The sequence below is a fragment of the Sardina pilchardus genome, chromosome 24 (genome assembly GCF_963854185.1).
Source record: "Sardina pilchardus chromosome 24, fSarPil1.1, whole genome shotgun sequence".
NCBI lineage: Eukaryota > Metazoa > Chordata > Actinopteri > Clupeiformes > Clupeidae > Sardina > Sardina pilchardus.
Genome location: NC_085017.1, coordinates 8,325,166 through 8,344,764, shown reverse-complemented (window position 1 = coordinate 8,344,764; position 19,599 = coordinate 8,325,166). Strand labels below are relative to the sequence as shown.

At 39.7% G+C, this 19,599-nt stretch overlaps 1 protein-coding gene across 2 annotated transcripts in view; it reads left to right on the top strand.

Annotated features, from left to right (window-relative positions):
* Nucleotides 1-19,599, top strand: part of nup98 (nucleoporin 98 and 96 precursor) — a 57,286-nt gene that overhangs the window by 6,859 nt on the left and 30,828 nt on the right. Inside the window, exons 3-4 of one of the 2 annotated variants that reach the window (XM_062528856.1) lie at nt 2,499-2,597; nt 15,748-15,930. In XM_062528856.1, the coding sequence (XP_062384840.1) occupies nt 2,499-2,597; nt 15,748-15,930 (282 nt within the window). The remainder of the gene's footprint in view (nt 1-2,498; nt 2,598-15,747; nt 15,931-19,599) is intronic. The other variant, XM_062528857.1, reaches the window with a different exon arrangement.

Sequence of the window (19,599 nt, the reverse complement as noted above, 5' to 3'; positions counted from 1 at the left end):
CTAGCGATTTCTATCACACGAGAATCACCAGAAAAGATGATTGCTAATCGTTTGTTTCTAATTTTGTATGAGCTGGATTATACAGTGAGGAGAAAATGTATTTGATACCATGCTAAAGTTGCCTAAAAAGAGGAATATAAAATCGTCATTTGACAATTGATCTTAATGTCTTAATTCAAAAATTGAGTAAAAATAAAACCGCTAAGTACGCCAATTTTCTTTGTGATGGAAGAATGTTTCGTAAATAAATAAATGTTCTTCCTAAATGCTAGGGGGAAGTAAGTATTTGACCCCCAATGTAACCCTATGGGAATTCAACACATAGGGTTAACATAGGGGCGGGCAGATTTTTATTTTTTAAGGCCAGCTATTTTATGGATTCAGGATATTATGCATCCTGATAAAGTTCCCTTGGCCGTTGGAATTAAGATAGCCCCACATCATTACATACCTTTCACCATAGCTAGAGATTGGCATGGTGCTTTTTCCAGTAGGCCTATTAGCCTGTTTGATGCTCATTGAGCTCAATGCAAATCAAACAGGCTAATAGGCCTACTGGAAAAAGCACCATGCCAATCTCTAGCTATGGTGAAGGGTATGTGATGATGTGGGGCTATTTTAATTTCAAAGGCCAAGGGAAATTTATCGGGATGCATAATATCCTAGATCCATGAAATAGCTGGCCTTTAAAAATAAAAATCTGCCTGCCCCTATGTTAACCCTATGTGTTAAATTCCCATAGGGTTACATAGGGGGTCAAATACTTCCTTCCCCTAGCATTTAAGGAAAACATTTATCTATTTACGATACATTCTTCAATCACAAAGAAAATTGGTGTCCTTGGCGGTTTGATTTGTACTAATTTTTTGAGTTAAGGCATTAAGATCAATTGTCAAATGATGATTTTATATTCCTGTTTTAGCAGGGTATCAAATACATGTGCTCCTCACTGTACATCTACAAAACGTATTATGAATAAAACAACATGGATATTCCATTACCATAGGTTCTCACAAACATTTATGACAGGTCGGGATATTGCATCTTTGTGTCATCCAGACTGAAGGGTGCAGAGGCACAGATTCACAGGGGGTGGAGGGGGGCATTGTATAGCATTTTGATAAGATACATAGTGCTTAACATGTATTGGTTCCTGGGACTCTCGTCTTTCAACAGTGTATGCTATCGCTATGGTGCTTCTTGCTATGGTGCATAGTATTGATCTGAAGTATGGGGGGGTGGAGGGGGGCACTTAAAAGTAATGATCTCAGACTAAAGCATAGCATTATGGTAGGTACTTTGTATAAAACTCTAGACTTGTACAACACACATAGAAATGCAATGCATTGTTTATTTCTCTGCATTGTACTAGCCACAAATACATTACATTAACTGAACAAAGCAAATGGAAAATGTCTCTGATATCTGAATATGACTGAGGATACCCGTCATGTGGACAGAATTACTTTTGTTGAAAGCGCAAAATAATTAGACTTTTTTTGTGCAGAAAAGATGCTGTCCTCCAACCTGTCTCTATTGTCCCATGGACATATTTGTGTTTCATTTTCAGGCAAAAATGACATTGTGTTGTATGGTTTTGTAGTTGATGCATTTGGTTGCATCACATGACTGTTTTGCATTCTGTCTGCGAAATAAAGTCTGTACATTTAAAATTTCCATACTTTCCTGACTTCTCTGATGACACTTTTCTGTCTGACAAAAGTAACTGGTTGAACTGGACAATGTCACCATGGCTATCTCCAGGTCAGAACATTTATGTATTATCCGTTATACACCTCCATAGCCTCTAAATTATAATATATAGGGATGATATTGGAATAACACTTGTTTTCAGCCATCACATTTACCAACACCCGTTCATTCTTAATTTTGTAGTGAGTCTGAGGCAACTCGAGGATATTTATAAAAAGCCTTTATTAAATTTGGCTATCAATTAAAATCATGCCAACATATTTTAGGCAATTAAAATCATGGCAACATGTTTCAACCCGTTCATTTTTACACTACAATTTGAGCGATTCACATATGTTTAAAGTTTTCCCTTGGCCTAAGATTATTCTTGCACTCAGATCTGCATTTGATTGATAAATGAGAGCCAATATCAGTGAATAAAGAAAAAGTGAGGGGGTCAAGTGGAAAGGTTTTCCAAAATTGGTTCATTTCACATGGAATTACCCTATTGCATTTGCACATTCTGTTTGTGAGATAAGACACCTCTATCGATGTGTCTAATCTCTATGTACCAGCTGAAGGAGGAGGGGGGAGCCCATTTGTGAGTGTATGAGAGTGCACATGGGCAGTTTATTTAGGCCAATCAATTTTGTGTATTAGTGTCTTGTCTCTTGAGTATCATGCCACTGATTTATTTACTTTTCTGTCTGAAAGTGAATCTAATATTGGTTAAGTGTGGTACTCAGGACACATCTACAGTATAGACAAACCCTTTGCTGAAATGGTGTTGTTGAATGGTTTTACAGCCACAAGTTTTGGAGCAGCAACAGGTGGTTTTGGATCGTCAGCCTTTGGCACCACAAACACTACAGGTGGTCTCTTTGGAGCTGCACAGAATAAACCAGGTTATATTTTTCTCTTGGCTATCAGGAAAATGCTTGACATAAACCTGTTACAATTTCTGGTCAGAAGGGAAGCATTAAACAAAGCATGTTGTCTTTGCTGGAGAAGCAAATAGGATAGAAAGGAGGTGGAGGCTGCATGATGTATGGATGGAAGTCATTGATGTTTTGGGATGGTACCTTTATGTTAGTCAAGCCTTCTTTCTGGCTGAATTAGATGACCACAAAAAGAAAAAAAAAACATTCTTAGTCTTCACCATTGTTGCCAGAGTTTTGTTACTACCACCTCCCTAAAGAATATCATGAACTGATATAAACTGATTGGTTCTTACAGCCAACTTGATTGAGAATTTGCCAGTTGTAAGGAAATCCACAGCATGATATTGTAAAAAAATGAAATTGTGACATGTTTTCTGCAATGTATGTTGGGATTTGAAAAGGAAAAAAAAATCAGGTCACCAGGTAACTTTAATTCTAGGTAACCAGGTAACTCCATTTTCTATCAATCCAAGTGACTGGGGTGATTTTGTAGGGGAGTGTATCTGCATAAAAATGTAGCCTAAGTTATAATGACTACAAAAGCGGGAAACCCTTTAAACTGTGATGGTTTTTATTATTATTATTATTATTATTATTATAGGGACATTTTTAATAGTGATAAGACCCATGACTTTCTCTACATTAGTCTTTATTATTATAAGTATTTATTATTATTTATATCACACCTAAGCCTAATGAATGTTAAACAGGCATTTTGGTGATTTATTAGATAGAAAAGACTTGAGTTGAGTTGAGCAAACAGAGGTGTCTTTATCTCAAATAAGCTGTTCTAAGCTAAGAACAGGAATGACGTGGTATTACAGTGTCATTGATTGGATGAGCGTTTGTGTAGTTGGTGTGTAACAGATGCCAGACAGAAAACTAGTCAGTTGACTATAGTATATTTCTCTGTACTGTCATTGCTTGATCTATAGTCTGTTTACAACAGTTACAACAGTGGCTGGATAGAGGATGTTTACAAAAGCGATAGCAATGGATGCAGGATCGTGCCCATACTGGGCCCATATACTCGTACTTGTAAAAATTCACTGATACCACTTTGTTACGCTGTTTCGCAACACTTTCAGCCTTGCTCTTCAAACACATACAACTGGCTAGACCAGGGGTCGGCAACCCAAAATGTTCAAAGAGCCATATTGGACCAAAATAACAAAAAACAAATCTGTCCGGAGCCGCAAAAAATTAAAAGCCTTGTATAAGCCTTATATGAAGGCAACACAGGCTGTAAGTGTATATTACCTACATTAGCCTATCTAAATGACTAAGTAGGCTACAAATAGGCTAATGAGCATTCATGATTAAATATTTTTCCTGCAGCGCATCCTGGAGAGAATGACACACCATGTGACTACTCCGCTGTAGGCCTACTACGATATTTGGTGCTTAGAGTTTAACTTCCATAACAATATTAATGTATTACGTTTTGTTGCATTGATGTAATTATAGAAATACAGTAAAGAAATCAGATTGTTGGTGTCATTTTTATTTTAAGGATTCCAAAAAAAAGGAAAAAACAAAAACGGAAAGTGCATATAGGCCTCCTGCAATTTCAGACCTTCCCAATGAAATAAAATACAGTCCTCTTCAAACCTCAATAACAATACAATCCTCGATCTTTTGCCCCTTATCTGGGCAACAAAGTGCAATAAAACGTCTGCAATTATAAAAAATAAAGCAGCAGCCTTTTGAAAAAGTAGGCTATATAAAACGAAAGTAGCCTAAGCCAAGTTAAGTCAGTGCAAATGAATAGCCTACAATGCAGAACAATCCTTTTCTCTTTCCCCCCTTATGGCGGCAACAGACACAAATGAATAGGCTTGCAAACGAATAATAAAACAGCCTGCAATTAAAAGGCAGGTTGCTTAGCTTTTTGAAAATGTAAAGCATAAAATTAGAATAAGACCGTTTAGTTTTCTGCAAGTTCCAAGTAGCCTAAGTCTGTGCAAGGGTACAACGCAGCAGCATCCTCTTCTCTTTTCCCCTTATCTCAGCAACAGACAGACACGCACAATACAAGCGCAGCAATCCTCGGACCGAGCAATAAAACACAATAATATCCCTAAGTGTCATTCCAAATACTGACAAAAATCAGAAATCTCTTCATAAAAACTTTGTTGCTAAATATGTGCCTATGAGGATTGTGTTCTCACCCATTTAATGTGACTTCTGTTTTCGGACTTCACTGGATAGTTTCTCAACATCGGGCACGTAAGATGAAACTTTAATCTTAACACAGGACTGCAAGCTCTCATCTGTGAGGCGGGTGCGGTATTTGGAATTGATGTAGTTCATGTTTGAGAATATCTGCTCACACGTGTATGTTGATCCAAAGATGGATAATACTCCAAATGCATATTTCTTCATGCACCCATAACTGTCAGGAAGAGCATTCCATGTTTCAAACACAAGTTTCTCAGGTGTTGGGAGGCTCTCAATCTCACTCCATTTGTGGCTTTGGGCAGCAAGGGCTTTCTGACGAGTGACGTCTTCAAGCGCGACTGTCAGACTTTTGAATTTTGACACCCACAAATCTTTGTCAGCTATATCGGCTATTTCCAATTCAAGTTCATCTGGATTTACTCCTGGAAATGTCTTCAACAAGGACGGGTCAATCTCCATGGGTGTGACAGGGAAAGATAGTGCCATTTTTTCCTTTCGGAACTCGCTAAATCTGCTCCCAAACGCAGCTTGCATATCAACGATCACACTTTGTAAATAATCTCCGTTGAGTGTATGATCGAGATTTCTGTCTTTAAACACTCTCAGGGACGGAAAGTGAGATAGCGTGCCTCGCTGCACATCTCTGGCGAATACAGTTAGTTTGCGCTCAAATGACAAAACAGCTTCCAGCATTTGCAATGCAGTGTTTCCCTTCCCCTGGAGACTTTTATTGAGCATGTTTAGGTGACTTGTCATATCCACCATAAAGTGCAGTTTTTCCAGCCACTCGGTGTCTTCCAGTTGTGGGTAGTTCAGGTTTTTGCTTTTCAGGAATGTTTTGACGTGTTCTATGCAAGCAACAAAGCGACGCAAAACCTCACCCCTGGACAGCCAGCGGACTTTGTTGTGCAGCAGGAGGTCAGAATATTCGCTGTCAATTTCATCTAGCAATTCACGGAACTGACAGTGGTTTAATGCTTTTGCAATGATCTTGTTCACGATCTGGATGACAAGGTTCATCACCTCCATACACTCCGGTGGGAATGCTTGTGCACAGAGTGCTTCTTGGTGCAAGATGCAGTGAAATGCAAGCAGATTTCGATCCAAGGCTTTCTGTAGTAAAGTCACAAACCCCTTTTGAGACCCTCTCATACTGGGTGCCCCATCTGTAGCCACTGAAATCAAGTGGTTGGTGTTTATTCCTTTTTCATTTAAACACTTCAGCACAGCCTCACATATGTCCTCCCCCCGTGTTTGGCCTTTCAGTGGTATTAATTCGACCATTTCTTCTTGCGGCCCATCAGAGTTCACATACCTGCATAACAGCGCTGTCTGTTCAACATCAATCACATCACACGACTCATCACATGCAATTGAATACGCTGGAGCTGAATCGATGTCCTTGATTTGCTGATTGGTGATGTCGCCTGCTATTTTAATGGCCCTTTCTTTCACCGTCTTTGCGGAGAGAGGCATGTCTTTTATTTTCTGGATTATCTCGGTTTTGTTTTTGAAGTCTGAAAACAGGTGCTCTGATATTTTAATGAATGAATCCTTCATGTAATCACCATCCGTGAATGGTTTTCCACGCTTTATTATTTCTCGGGTTGCAACAAAACTTGCAGCAGTAGTGGAGTTTGGAGATGCAATCCACTTTTTAAATCTACCTTTGCTCTCCTCTAATTTCTCCAGAAGTGCTGCAATCACACTTTTTCTTTCAGTCCCAACTGGGTAGTCGGCTGCAAATTTAGCATGCCTTCCCTGAAAATGTCTTTCCAAATTACTCTTTTTATTGTTCGACAACTTCTCGTTACAAATCAAACATGCTGGCAATCCTTCCGCATTGGCGATGAAAGCAAATGATTCGGTCCATTCTGCCTTGAATCCCCTGTTCTCATCAGCTACCTTTCTCTTTTTCCCTTTGGGATCCATGGCCCATGACACACCCACCGGTTTGTTTACAACAGCCACCTGCCTGGCATGGCGCCACGCTGAAACGCGTGTCGCAGGCTATGACGCAAATCTTCATTGACAGAAATGTTGAAATCTTATATTTATTATGCACATTTTTACAGCATTGGAAAACGTTAAGAATGTTTGTCCTCCTACCTCCAGAAACCATATTAAAACCACATTTTAAAAAATATATCCCCCCATTCATTTTCATACATTTGAGCCACCACCAGGGGGGCGCTAAAGAGCCGCATGCGGCTCCAGAGCCGCAGGTTGCCGACCCCTGGGCTAGACTCATGTGTCTGTGTTGAATGTATGCACTTTATATCTTCTCACAAATCGATCTCTGTTTAAACTATAGCTTACCTAAACTATGCATGTGTCACATTGAGGGTAGATGTTGTGCGTGGCGTGTTTGTGTAGCTCTGCACTTTGGGCTAGTTGGGCATAAGTAGATTGCAAAACAAACTTAGTGGGGGTTTTGTTCCATCATAGCGTTAGTCGGATCATTATATGCTGCAAGACCAGGGCTGTACGCTGCGAGCAGCTCGTCGCAAAAACGAGTAAAAATATATTGGTGCGAGTTTCAAATAATAACCCTTTCATTCGCATTTTGCTCCTACACCAAGTGGATCAAAGTATAGTACAATTTTCGCGCATCTGTATACAAATTTCAGAGTTGACAACTCTTACGCACCTGGCTAGACACTCACGCGTTCAGCATCAACTTCGCACTCTCACACACACGCAAGAAATGTCACTCCAAATCCATTCTTCTTTCAATCTGTTCGTTATCAGTTGGTGACTATGTATTACCGGTGAAACGGTAAACCATGATAAAACTGTTGACTATAACAATTACCGTGTTCATTTCAAATATTATTATTATCAATATCACGGTTGATAGGCTTAACACGGTGTGGAAACCGTGGTTAATTCCTCCCAGCTTCACCCGAGCCTGCATTTGACATAGGCCTGGTAGACTTCTATGAAACAAAAATGGTATCCTACTGATTCTGTTGTCTAAATGATGTATCTAACCACGTTTCGGTGTAGGCTACATCTAGCCTGGCAAGCCAAACTACACAGAAATGTATCAGGCATGCAAACTCCTCACCTTTCGGCGAAATTCGCCGTTTTGAATCCAAAATAGGTGACTTACATGATTCGTGCAGATCCGATGAGAAAATATTTAGGGGTGGGGGGGGGGGGGGGGGGTCAAGGTGAATTGAATTTACAACTGAGTTTAAAAATCATGCGCAGACGCTAACGCATCTTGAGGTGTTTCCAGAGCCGCATTTAAAACTTGTCTGATCAGCAAGGGATGCGTGAATGTAGCCCTTATGTGTTTAATAAACATTAGTGGAAGCTAATTGTTGGCAAAGACGCAACGAACAAGAACGCGCACGCCCTGTTGTGAGCGCAGATAGATGCGTCTAAGGTGGAATAGTGATTCTGGACAGATGGAGGAGAGATGCCGAGGGATTTCACAGGTGGGCTAGTTGAAACTTTCAACTTCTATTAGAGAAAGACACTGAGTGAAGCAACGGGCATAGGTTGTTTTCTTCTAATGTTATGAAAGTCAGCGAAATTAGACAAAAATGTAGACATAACGAGTTATTTTGATGAAGAATACGTGCAGTTTGAACCATCTAGATCGGCAAAAGGTGAAGCATATAGGCAGACTTTATCAGTAGGCCTATATCAAAGGCTAATGTGACAGTTCAATTAAATGCTCATAAACTGGTCTGGTTTGTTTTGTCCGGAGACGTAGTTGATTGACATACTAATGCTGTCTTTAAGAAACGTGGACCCTGTTACTCGAAGCACACTGCGCATTACGGAAAGCCTACGCAAAAGATCTGCAACTCAAATGATTCGCTATAGTAACTTAGCCAAAAAAAGTTGCGACTGCTTCGACCACACGTAACGCACGTAACCGTTTGAGTGTGTGTGACTTGCGACAAGTTTCAGTTACACCCGGATCATTACGAGTTCGTAAGCCATGCGTAACGTAAATTTACATTTGATTGTCGAGTTACAGGACCCTGATCAGTAGCCTAGTCTGTGCCTACAGGTAGCCTACAGTTTAACATGTAATATGAAGACAGTTCACATAACTTTATTGGTTGGTTAAACACACTAGCACAATATAAACCACAAGTAGCCTAGGCTGCATATTAAAACATTTAAAAACAATTTGAAAAAATAAAGCCTATCTACCCTATTTTATATAATAATATTAGGCCTAGTTTGAAATAGTGTGTCTCAAGCAAGTTTATTGATTACCTGGTTTGGTCCAACAAATATTCAGACTTATAGTTTAAAGGGACACTTCACCGATTAGCAGCTTTGTATCTTTAGAAAACCAGTCATGTTTTTGAATGGTCGTGCATCATTCCCTCATTTTGCCTTGAGATGGGAGAAATACGGATTTCAGTGAAACCCATGAATAGGACTTCCTGCTTTCAATGATGTAAAATGATGATTTTTACATTATTGAAAGCAGGAAGTCCAACATTGAAATCAGTATTTCTCCCATCTCAAGGCAAAATGAGGGAATAATGCATGACCATTCAAAAGCATGACTAGTTTTCTAAAGATACAAAGCTTAATGCTAATCGGTGAAGTGTCCCTGTGTCCATTAGGCCTATGAAATCATCAGAAAAGAAAGCGGGTCCCTCACACTTTGGAAGATTATTTTTTTTCGCGGGGGGGGGGGTGTCTGGGGGTCGGAGAAGAGTCTCACCTTTTTCACCCCTGACCAGTTTGCATGCCTGTGTATAGTCTGGGGTCGGACCATTCACAGAGTTGAAGCCTGTGGGTGGGATGCACAGTTGTCTTTCAAACTGCCTCTGCACGTAATAGGCCAGCATTTGTGACCAATCGTAGCCGGTCGGCAAAATGGCAAATACACCCTTCTAAAAACGAATGACTTGAGTGCTGCTTTCTGCTCAAACTTCAAAGAAAAGCCCAAGTCTTAAAGGGATATTCCGCCATTTGTGGAAATACGCTCATTTTCCACCTTCCCTCGAGCAAAACAATCGATATTTACCTTGTTCCCGTTCATCCAGCCATTCTGTGAGTCTGGCGATACAACTTTTAGCTTCAGCCTAGCATAGATCATTAAATCGGATTAGACCATTAGCTTCTCGCCTGCTAGCTTCATGTTTAAAAGTGACTAATATTTCTGGTAATTTTCCCATTTAAAACGTGTGTCCTCTCAAGTTAGAAAGTGCAATAAGACCAACTGAAAATGAACCCTGCCGTTTTTCTAGACTGATTTGACATGGAACTACATTCTCATCTTGCGTAATAATCAAGGCAACTTGCAGCTACTGGCACTACTACTGCTTGATGTCTATGGGGACTATTTTCAAATGCTGCGTACGATATCACTGCGCCTATGGTACGTTTGCAAGTTGCCTTGATTATTGCGCCAGATGAGAGTGTAGTTCCATGTCAAATCAGCCTAGAAAAACGCCAGGTTTCATTTTCAGTTGGTCTTATTGCACTTTCTAACTTGAGAGGAGACACGTTTTAAATGGGAAAATTATCAGAAATCTTAGTCACTTTTAAACATGAAGCTAGCAGGCGAGAAGCTAATGGTCTAATCCGATTCAGTGATCTATGCTAGGCTGAAGCTAAAAGTTGTATCGCCAGACTCACAGAATGGCTGGATGAACGGGAACAAGGTAAATATCGATTGTTTTGCTCGAGGGGAGGTGGAAAATGAGCGTATTTCCAAAAATGGCGGAATATCCCTTTAACTCTTCCAAAGCCGATTCAAACGAGCGCGCTTCGTTAGCCTCATCCATCGCCGATTCAAACGAGCGCGCTTCGTTAGCCTCATCCATCTTTTGTTTTTCTCTATGGTTGTGCGATACGGTCTCAAACCCAACTCGTCGAACGAGGACTCATTGTCCAGCCCCCTGACGTCTTATCGGAAGCCGAAGGTGAGCTAAGGCGGGCTCAATGACTCCGTACACAGATAGAGCGTTCTGATTGGCTAGGCTGAACTCAAGCCTAGCGCAGGCTTGGCCTCAACGGTGCGACCCTAGACCATCCTGCTAGGCAAAAATATTTTTGGCTGCTAGGGTGCGTCTAGATTTCTAGGCTAGGCTACATCTGCTTTTAAGGTGGAACATTTTCATCGCAAATGTGCGCTGTATAGGCTATAGCCACTCTGCGTCTTTTTATGGCTACGTTCACATTAAATCCATTCCAACTAACATTATCAGGAGAATAACGTTTTATTTTGAGCACTGGTTGTCACTCATTGAATATAACAGATAGGCTACCAAACTCCAAGACAAGTCATGGCAGAGTAAGTTAAGCACCCAGCCTGACCAAGGAAAAAGTGAAAGGACAACTCACAATGCCATGCCACAGTAGGCTACCTAAATCATAGAAGTTAACATTGCTGGACACTCATCTTTTCTATTACACCGGAAATATTTGTCTTTACCGTTGTTGGTACTTCTTAAAGTGACAGGCACTCAATTAGACCTACACACCACCCCTGTAATATCATTAAAGACAAGTGTAATCAAATGTGTATGAATGTAACAAAAAGTGTATGAAGTTTTCAAATGAAGTTTTTGAAGTAATTATGCAGATCCTATAATGCTATGAATTGTTAACAAAATGTATACAAATTCTGAATTCAAAATATGATATAGAAACCAGACAAGCCATTTTCTGTGTGTTTGAGCAGAGACTAGGATTGCCACTGCTGTGAATGATCTGTATCCTGCTTAAGGCAATAAGGTTTTCAATGAAATTTCATAGTGCTCCTAAAAAATGTTCTGTGCTCCTAATTTATTTCATTTAGGAGCACCTGTGCTCCTAGTGAAAAAGCTAAGCGTACAGCCCTGTGCAAGACCAAAGTCAGCTCCCAATTCACTTCAACTGAAGGTCATGAGCAACAGGCAGATGCAATACATATTGTGCGAGAAATCATCGCTTTATTCGATGTACAATTAGGTCAAACAATGCATAAGCCTTCTTCACCATCTTTGCTTTGGCAGCAATCAATAGGCGGGCTCTGCAGTAGTATCTCTCACATTGTCTCTCACTCGCTCTACACACTTAAAGGAGGCACACCACTTTAACAAAGGCCTCTAGGTCTCTTCTTATTACTTTTCATTATTTATTATTATTATTATTATTATTATTGATCATTTATATTTTTATATTTTCTAATTCTCCTTTACTCACTTGTTGTGATGTGTATTTCATTTCCATCGTTTTATGTTTCAGTATAACATCTAATTTATCTTAATTGTTGGGTCATGTCATGTTTGTTATTTTATTCTGTTTCTGAAATGTGCTATATAAATAATTTGACTTAGTTACAGTAGAGTTATGTGGGAACATATTTTGTTCCCCTGTCTGATTTTAGTAAGAGAGACAAAATACTTTCTTAATAATTTGTTTAAGATAGGGAGACGGTGCCAGTGTGGAGGCTTGTTTTAGACATAATTGTGTTTTGTTATTATTTGATACTCATTATTATTTATATTTATTTTAGGCTTATTGTAACAACCAGAGAAGAACAAATAAATGCAATTCTATCCTAGTTATTAGCCTTATCTGTTATTTCCACAGCCACAGAAAAATATCACCAATAGGCTATAATAAGGAAAACAAGTGAAGTTAAATAACTCGTATATAATAAATAAATCTTAAATTCTACTTTTAACAGCACATATTGCAGATGTATTACATTGTGATTACATACTGTGGTTTGTGCCATTTTTTATTAAATTCAGTGACATGTTCTCTGATGAAAACGCCCTTTTTTTTAGAATTCTACCTCTGTCATGTGTATGGCTTTCTGTAGCAGCCTATCTGCAGCTTTTCTCTTTCTCCTCCTACATCTTTTCATTAGCTAACTTTTCTTGGTTCTCTGCTTCAGCTGCCAAAGCAGCACTGGTTGAAACCACTGGATGGTAGCTGGATAGCTAATATATAAGTAGATCACGCTGCTCGGGACGTTTAATTTCCCAACGAGTGTTCTAAGGTTGCAACTTGAAATGTAGTTTAACCGAGAGGCCTCTCCCCTTGGTCTTTGAAAATAAGTTTTCAATGCGTTTGTTATCCTCGTGCACTAGTAGAAGCTAATAAACAAACATGCTGATTTCATAAACCAGGTGTTCTAACGTTAGATTAGCCATCTTGCCAGAAGTTCTCTTGAGTAATTTGGTCGCCTCGATTGACAGTGATAATAACACACTTAGCTGAGAATGCGCTAGTTACAATTTCAGCGTGGTCCATGATGCCACTGACTGCCAGAACACGCACGCACGCACACACACACACATACACACAACCCAAAGCTGCTTGAATGGCCTGTGCACAGAGGGGTAGGGGCGTGACTAGTGCAGGACTTGAAGAAGCAGTGTGAATTGAAGTTCGATTAATTGCACAGCCCTGCTGTTTAATTATAGGTACCAAGTCAAGATCATTAATATTAATTATGAGTCAGTTAAAATAGGCTTCAATTACCCCAGGCCCCAGTTTACCATTGAGCCATAGCATGAATTATATATTCTGTCTGACCTGTTTAGGCTTCTTGTTTGGCAACTTAGCAAGATGTAGCCTATTTCTTAGTGGCTTAGGCTGACTGACTCTAGCTTTGATTGTGGAAATTAAGCCATTGTGCTATTGAAGAAAAAAACGTTTGTTACAGAATGCACAGCTAACTTTGTTTCCTCTGTCCTCAACTATTCACGCACTCTCCATTCCCTCCACTCTCTCCAGGTATTAGCGATGTTGCTATAGCAGTAATTAAAGCCAGTTCAACCAAACCTTGCAAATTTTTGGCAACCTTGCAATTTTGTCCAAACACTGCAACATTTCCTCAGATTTGACCAATAGTCATAGTTTCCCCGTGACCGTTCACCTACCACAGCAGTCACATTATGTCATATGTCATATAGCTCAGCCTACCAGTGCGCTCCCATCACTCTCATTTGAATTACTCACGAGAGCTATCATTGATACCAAGTACATCCTTCTGGGTTATAAAACAGACGAAGTGACAGCAAAATGATAACTTCATATAGCTTGACATACCCTATGTTTTTGTGGCAAAGTATGTTCATAATCCAACGCCATCATGTGTTTCTCTATGGCAAGGCATTTTCATAATCCGGTTTTGAGATCCTAGCAAATTCCTGCATGGTATCCAGTTCAAGACTCATATTGCACCCCAATTTGTTTGACGTTTTACTGCTTTGCAATTAACAAAGTTGCTGTAGAGAATCATCATGAGTGTACACACAGGCTAACGCACAAACTTGGGTCAGGTCAGATCAGCTCATGTCAGATATGGAGCACAGAAAGGTCATTTTTCATCACTAAATAAAACCACATATTTCTGTAAATTGCTCAGCCATAAAGTCCCCCTCCACCATGGTTCTTATATTGCCAGACTCAGGTCAGTCTGGCCTACACATACAGTGCCCTCCAAAAGTATTAGAACGCATGCTTAAAGTTAAATATAAAATCATCTTTTGGAAATTTATCTTAATGCCTTAAATGAAACAATGAGTAACTATTCAACCTTTAAGGACATTAATTTTCTTTGTGAATGAATAATGTATTGTAAATAAATAAATGTTTTCCTTAAAATACAGGGGGTCATAAGTATTGGAACGCCCATGTTAAATTCCCATAGGGGATTTTTATTTTTATTTTTAAAGGCCAGTTATTTCATGGATCCAGGACACTATGCACCATGATAAAGTCCCCTTGGCCTTTGGAATTAAAATAACCCCATGTCAACACTATACCCTTAACATACTAAGAGTAAAGCATGCTTTAATGTCAGTTATTAGCTGTTGGCTAATTAGCTGGTTTGAATTGCATTGAGCTCAATGAGAATGAAATCAGCTAATTAGCTAACAGCTAATAACTGACATTAAAACTGACATTAAAGCATGCCACTGTACATGGCATGTTGAGTGGTCAGCTTGCTTTGTCAAAATATAGGAATTTTTATAGTATGCTTTTTGTGTTTTTGTTATTATAAAATGAAAATTAAATCAAGGGAAGGGATACATGACATTATGGCAGATCTGGGTAACCTCTAACTTTCTTTGATAACTAGTAATAACTACGAGATATTATAACTCATTAATAACTCGTACGTAAAGCCTGCCTCGCTACACTGAGCTACTTGAGCTTGGTCGGCTATGCTTCCTATACTTTCTATACATAATATCAGCGATGTGGATGTATTTCACTAATCTAAGATTTGTGACCCTGCAAGGCGAAACCAGTCACTTTGGTAATATGTACCAAATTAAGTTATTTTGCTCACATGAACAGCCATAAACTAAGCTTTCCAACGATATGTATGTCGAGAGTATTGGAAAAACTATAACTATAAAAGATAACCGCATTCAAAGTTGACATGGTTCTCCCGTCAGGACATGCCAGAAAAGGAGAGATTCACCTTTTTAAGCGGCGTGGACAACGGGAATGATTTTTTTTTTTTTTTTTTTTTCCCGTGGAATTTCTCAATATAGCATCGAGCGCAAAGCGACTGGTTTTGCCTTGCAGGGTCACATTTGTGGATCTGCGTTGAATCTGTGCTTCCCAAAATCCTCTTGTGAATGATCCTTCACTTAACCTAAGCAGAGCGGAGCTCGGCCTAACTAGAGCCTTCTTTACCATACTAGCCGAGGAATAAACAAACTTGTTGGGACAAGTAGATAAGTAGGCCTAGTTCTTAGTTGTATTTTTAAAAATTGAAACGGTTTATCATGCAGCCCTAAACCCTATTCACAATAATGAAATACAGTTATCTGGGCAGTTGAATGTACCTGCATGGATGTCATATACCCTATATATCTGCCTATATACACCTCTGTTTTGCATGTCATGTTATTGTAAATCAACCTGTAGAATATTGTAAGCATAAAATTAAAAAAATGCATTTTACTAAATAATTCTATTTTGTGTTTTATAGGTGGACTCTTTGGATCTAGCACTTTCAGCCAACCAGTAACTTCAGCCCCCAGTAGTGGGTTTGGCTTTGGCACCGCAAGTGGAACATCTAACAGTCTATTTGGAAGCGCCAACACTGCAGGGGCTGGTCTCTTTTCCCAGCAAAGCAATGCCTTCGGTACCAACAAACCAGCTTCCTTTGGCAGTAAGGCTCTATTTAGTTTCTTGTTCGAATTAATTGATCATTCATTCATTCATTCATTCATTCATTCATTCATTCATTCATTCATTCATTCATTCATTCATTCATTCATTCATTCATTCATTCATTCATTCATTCATTCATTCATTCATTCATTCATTCATTCATTCATTCATTCATTCATTCATTCATTCATTCATTGTTTACTTTGAGGATAATCCTCATTTTCAATGATGCAAACGATAGCAACTATAGGAGAGGCACAACACTAATGGTATAGCTGTATAGTGCAATGCATATTTAGAATAGGACAGTTTTCACTTTTAGCTTAATATTTTGATACATAAATTATCTTTCTTTACCCAAGGGGATATTCATTTTTACATGTTACTCAAACGAGGTGCATGCTTATACTGTATAAGCCTGAATAGGAGCTTTGGGTTGGAAAATCCAACTAAATGTTTGCTACAGGGCTATTTTACAAAAGTAGAATTAGGAAATCCTAGAAAAGATGTCAAACTTGACCTAGCATTGTCTGGTCATCTTAGCTTAACATCTTTCATGAATGCCAAGCCAGGATGTGTAGAAGCAACTAGGTTGAGCCAGGTGTATTTCAAGTATGTCATGATACATGTGTGTTCCCAGCATTCCTCAAAATAACTCATAGATGGAATAAAACAATATGCTCACTTGTGTGAATCATGCTATTTTATGCAACAGGTTTTGGCTGTGATCATTGTTCAAGCCATTTTGCTTTTTGAGAATTTAACTACTTAGTTGAAGCATATAGACCCCTGTACATCTTTACTAAGTAGATGTTGAATATTAACTACAATTCTTGTTCATAGAAACAACCAGTGCTTGAAGTGGGCCGGAACGCAGCGGAACGCAGTTCCGGAACTTCTGTATTTTCGTCTTTTGGGTTCCGCCACTTTTTTCTGCGTTCCGGTACTTACTGAAACTGATCCGACGCAGCGACAGTGGCCCGAGAATAGACAATATCACAAGACCAATGAAAGACTACATTACCCACGAGCTACGACAGTGCCCTATCCCTATCAGTGTTTCTCAATCTACAGATGGTACGGGTTGAGAATGCTCCTTTCTTTCCCGCACATCGGGACTCCCGAAGCATCGGGACTTTAATTAAAACTGCAACCGCAAGGGGGCAACATAAGACCGCCTTAATAAAAGGAAGGTTCGGCTCATACCGGAAAACACGGAAAAACCCGAAGACACCGCGCTGGTGACAAGCGGAGAAAAGAGACATCACGCTCGGCATGTCAGATTGCAGTTTCAGAGTTTTCGAATGTTTTACAGCGTACCTCACAGCTGGCTCTCTCACTCGACGTAGCCTATAACTCAGTCAGTCCAGCAGAGATGCCAGAGCAACGTTTTGGTCGATGGAGAGGGAGAGAAATGCTCCGCATATCCGTCTCATTTAATCCGTCTCATTTAATCATTAAAATGAAGGTGATGACTGGCGAAATTATAATCAAACGACGTTTCAATAAACCATTGTTGAAATTAATGAAAATGGTTTTAGAAGCCTTCAATTCAACCTGAAAGACTCGATATAGGCAACCTTAGATTAATTCATTAATTCATTACGGTTACAAGACCGCATTTCCGTGAATAGGCTATTATTGTCAAGGCGAAGACGAAAGAGATGGACAAGATGGACATTTAGGCTACATTTATGTTAGGAATACTTAGAAATGTGTAGGCCTATAGGCTATTTTAAAACGGAGGCATGTTCATTTTAACCGGCGACGCTGGGTAGCTTACCCAGCACTTTATCACAGATTTTGTCCCCACCACTTTTGACAACTGAAAATAAAACGTATTTAACAGAAATATCTTTAATAGGCCTACATGCCTATCATGTCACTTTACTTATAACCGTAGGCTACACGATTGGAGAAGATCGCGCATTTTGTAACATTATAACAATGGATGGTCAGATATGCGATAGGGCAGTGAGGGTGATTCATTGTAACCATCGACTAGTAGGCCTAGCTCCGCAAAAGAAGTTTCTAGCAACTTAGAATATATGGATCTCGTTATGCATGTTCATGTTGATTCAGAGATAGACATAGACTACCGTGGGCTACTGTGCGTCAATATAACAGCATTTTATCATGTGGTGAATTAATGACTAACGTCAGTTTAACATGTCAGAACTTTTGATCGGCGTTTCAAGTGCATGCCGCGAATAGGCTAAATTAACTCGACTGACTGAATCCTTTATATTTCTTGGCTAAGTGCGAAGAAATTGACACTCGAACTGTGGCGTAAATGGTTGAGGCATCTTAATCATACTGTACGTCAGCGACCGGGGTTCAAAACTTCCTCGGCGAACCTCCGGAACCCATTAAGACAAGAGGCATTATTTTATTAAAAAGTTTTGCGATTTTTTTATGATTGCGATGTCTGCTGAAAAGAAAAGTTAATATGTGAATTCGTGGTTCAGCGCACACACACACACACACACACACACACACACACACACACACACACACACACACACACACACACACACACACACACACACACACACACATTTACATAATAGGGCTCGGGCACACGCCTTGCATTCTAGGAATATCGCCGCCATTTGGTAGCGCACTGAACGTAATATCCATTCATTCAGATGCACAAGACAAGAAGCAGAAATAGTAGCGATTTATTCTTTTCCTCTTGCGATCGTGGGTTGCACTGTTACACCCCACTACACAGCAACATACTACCAAGAAGGCAAAAACTAAGTAACAGGAACACACTAAAAGGCGGGAGTAAATCCATAATCCATAGTAAACTAAGGAGTGAAGCTGCCAATGTGGCTGTGCCCGCGAAGTTTTGATGTCATGATCCCGAGCCCTAGTGTCAGGAAGTGTCTGTCGAGAGAGAGGGGGGAGGGAGGCAATCGTCCAATGCCGCATACAGGTAGGCTATAATGTCTAGTGAACTGGTTAGACAAGTGTGGGGGAGGGGGAATGATCGCACAAGACAATTGCTCTTCATGAAATGGATAGTCTCACAGACGTTTGTCGATGTTTAAACGTAGCCTACTACATCACTTGCGAAATCGGACGTGGCACATAGAATTATTAGGCTACTGGATTTAATATAGCATAGACTTTGTTCATCCTATATTAGCCTATATTAAAATGTAATGTGCTGCGGGGAAGCATTGGGGAAGTCAGTTTAAGTTGTCCTGTAACAATTTGCCTCTTATTATAAGAGTATGCAGCCACTACGCACATAATAGTCTAGGTTACGGGCGGATGCGAGCAACCCCATGCAAAAGAAGGCCTTAAGTTAACGGACTGAAGGCCTGTTTACATGTCAAACATGCATTAAATCTAAGAAACGAAAAACACAAATATCATGTATTGTGTCGTAAACAGTTAATGACTTCGTGGCCACTATGCGCAACTGCATCGCGCAGTGAGCTGAAGGATAGGAGGACCGACACTTATTAACACAAAGCTTTGTAAAGCACTAACAACCACCCCTCAAAGTTCATTGTCCATAAGTCCAAACAATAAGTATAAAAATCCGACAATCCAAAACGATAACGAGATCTCCCAGAAACGAAAAACAAGTTTGTTGAGTAGCCTAGTCCTTCCAACAATCTCAGCTTTTGCGTTTGTTAGATAAAAGGCATTC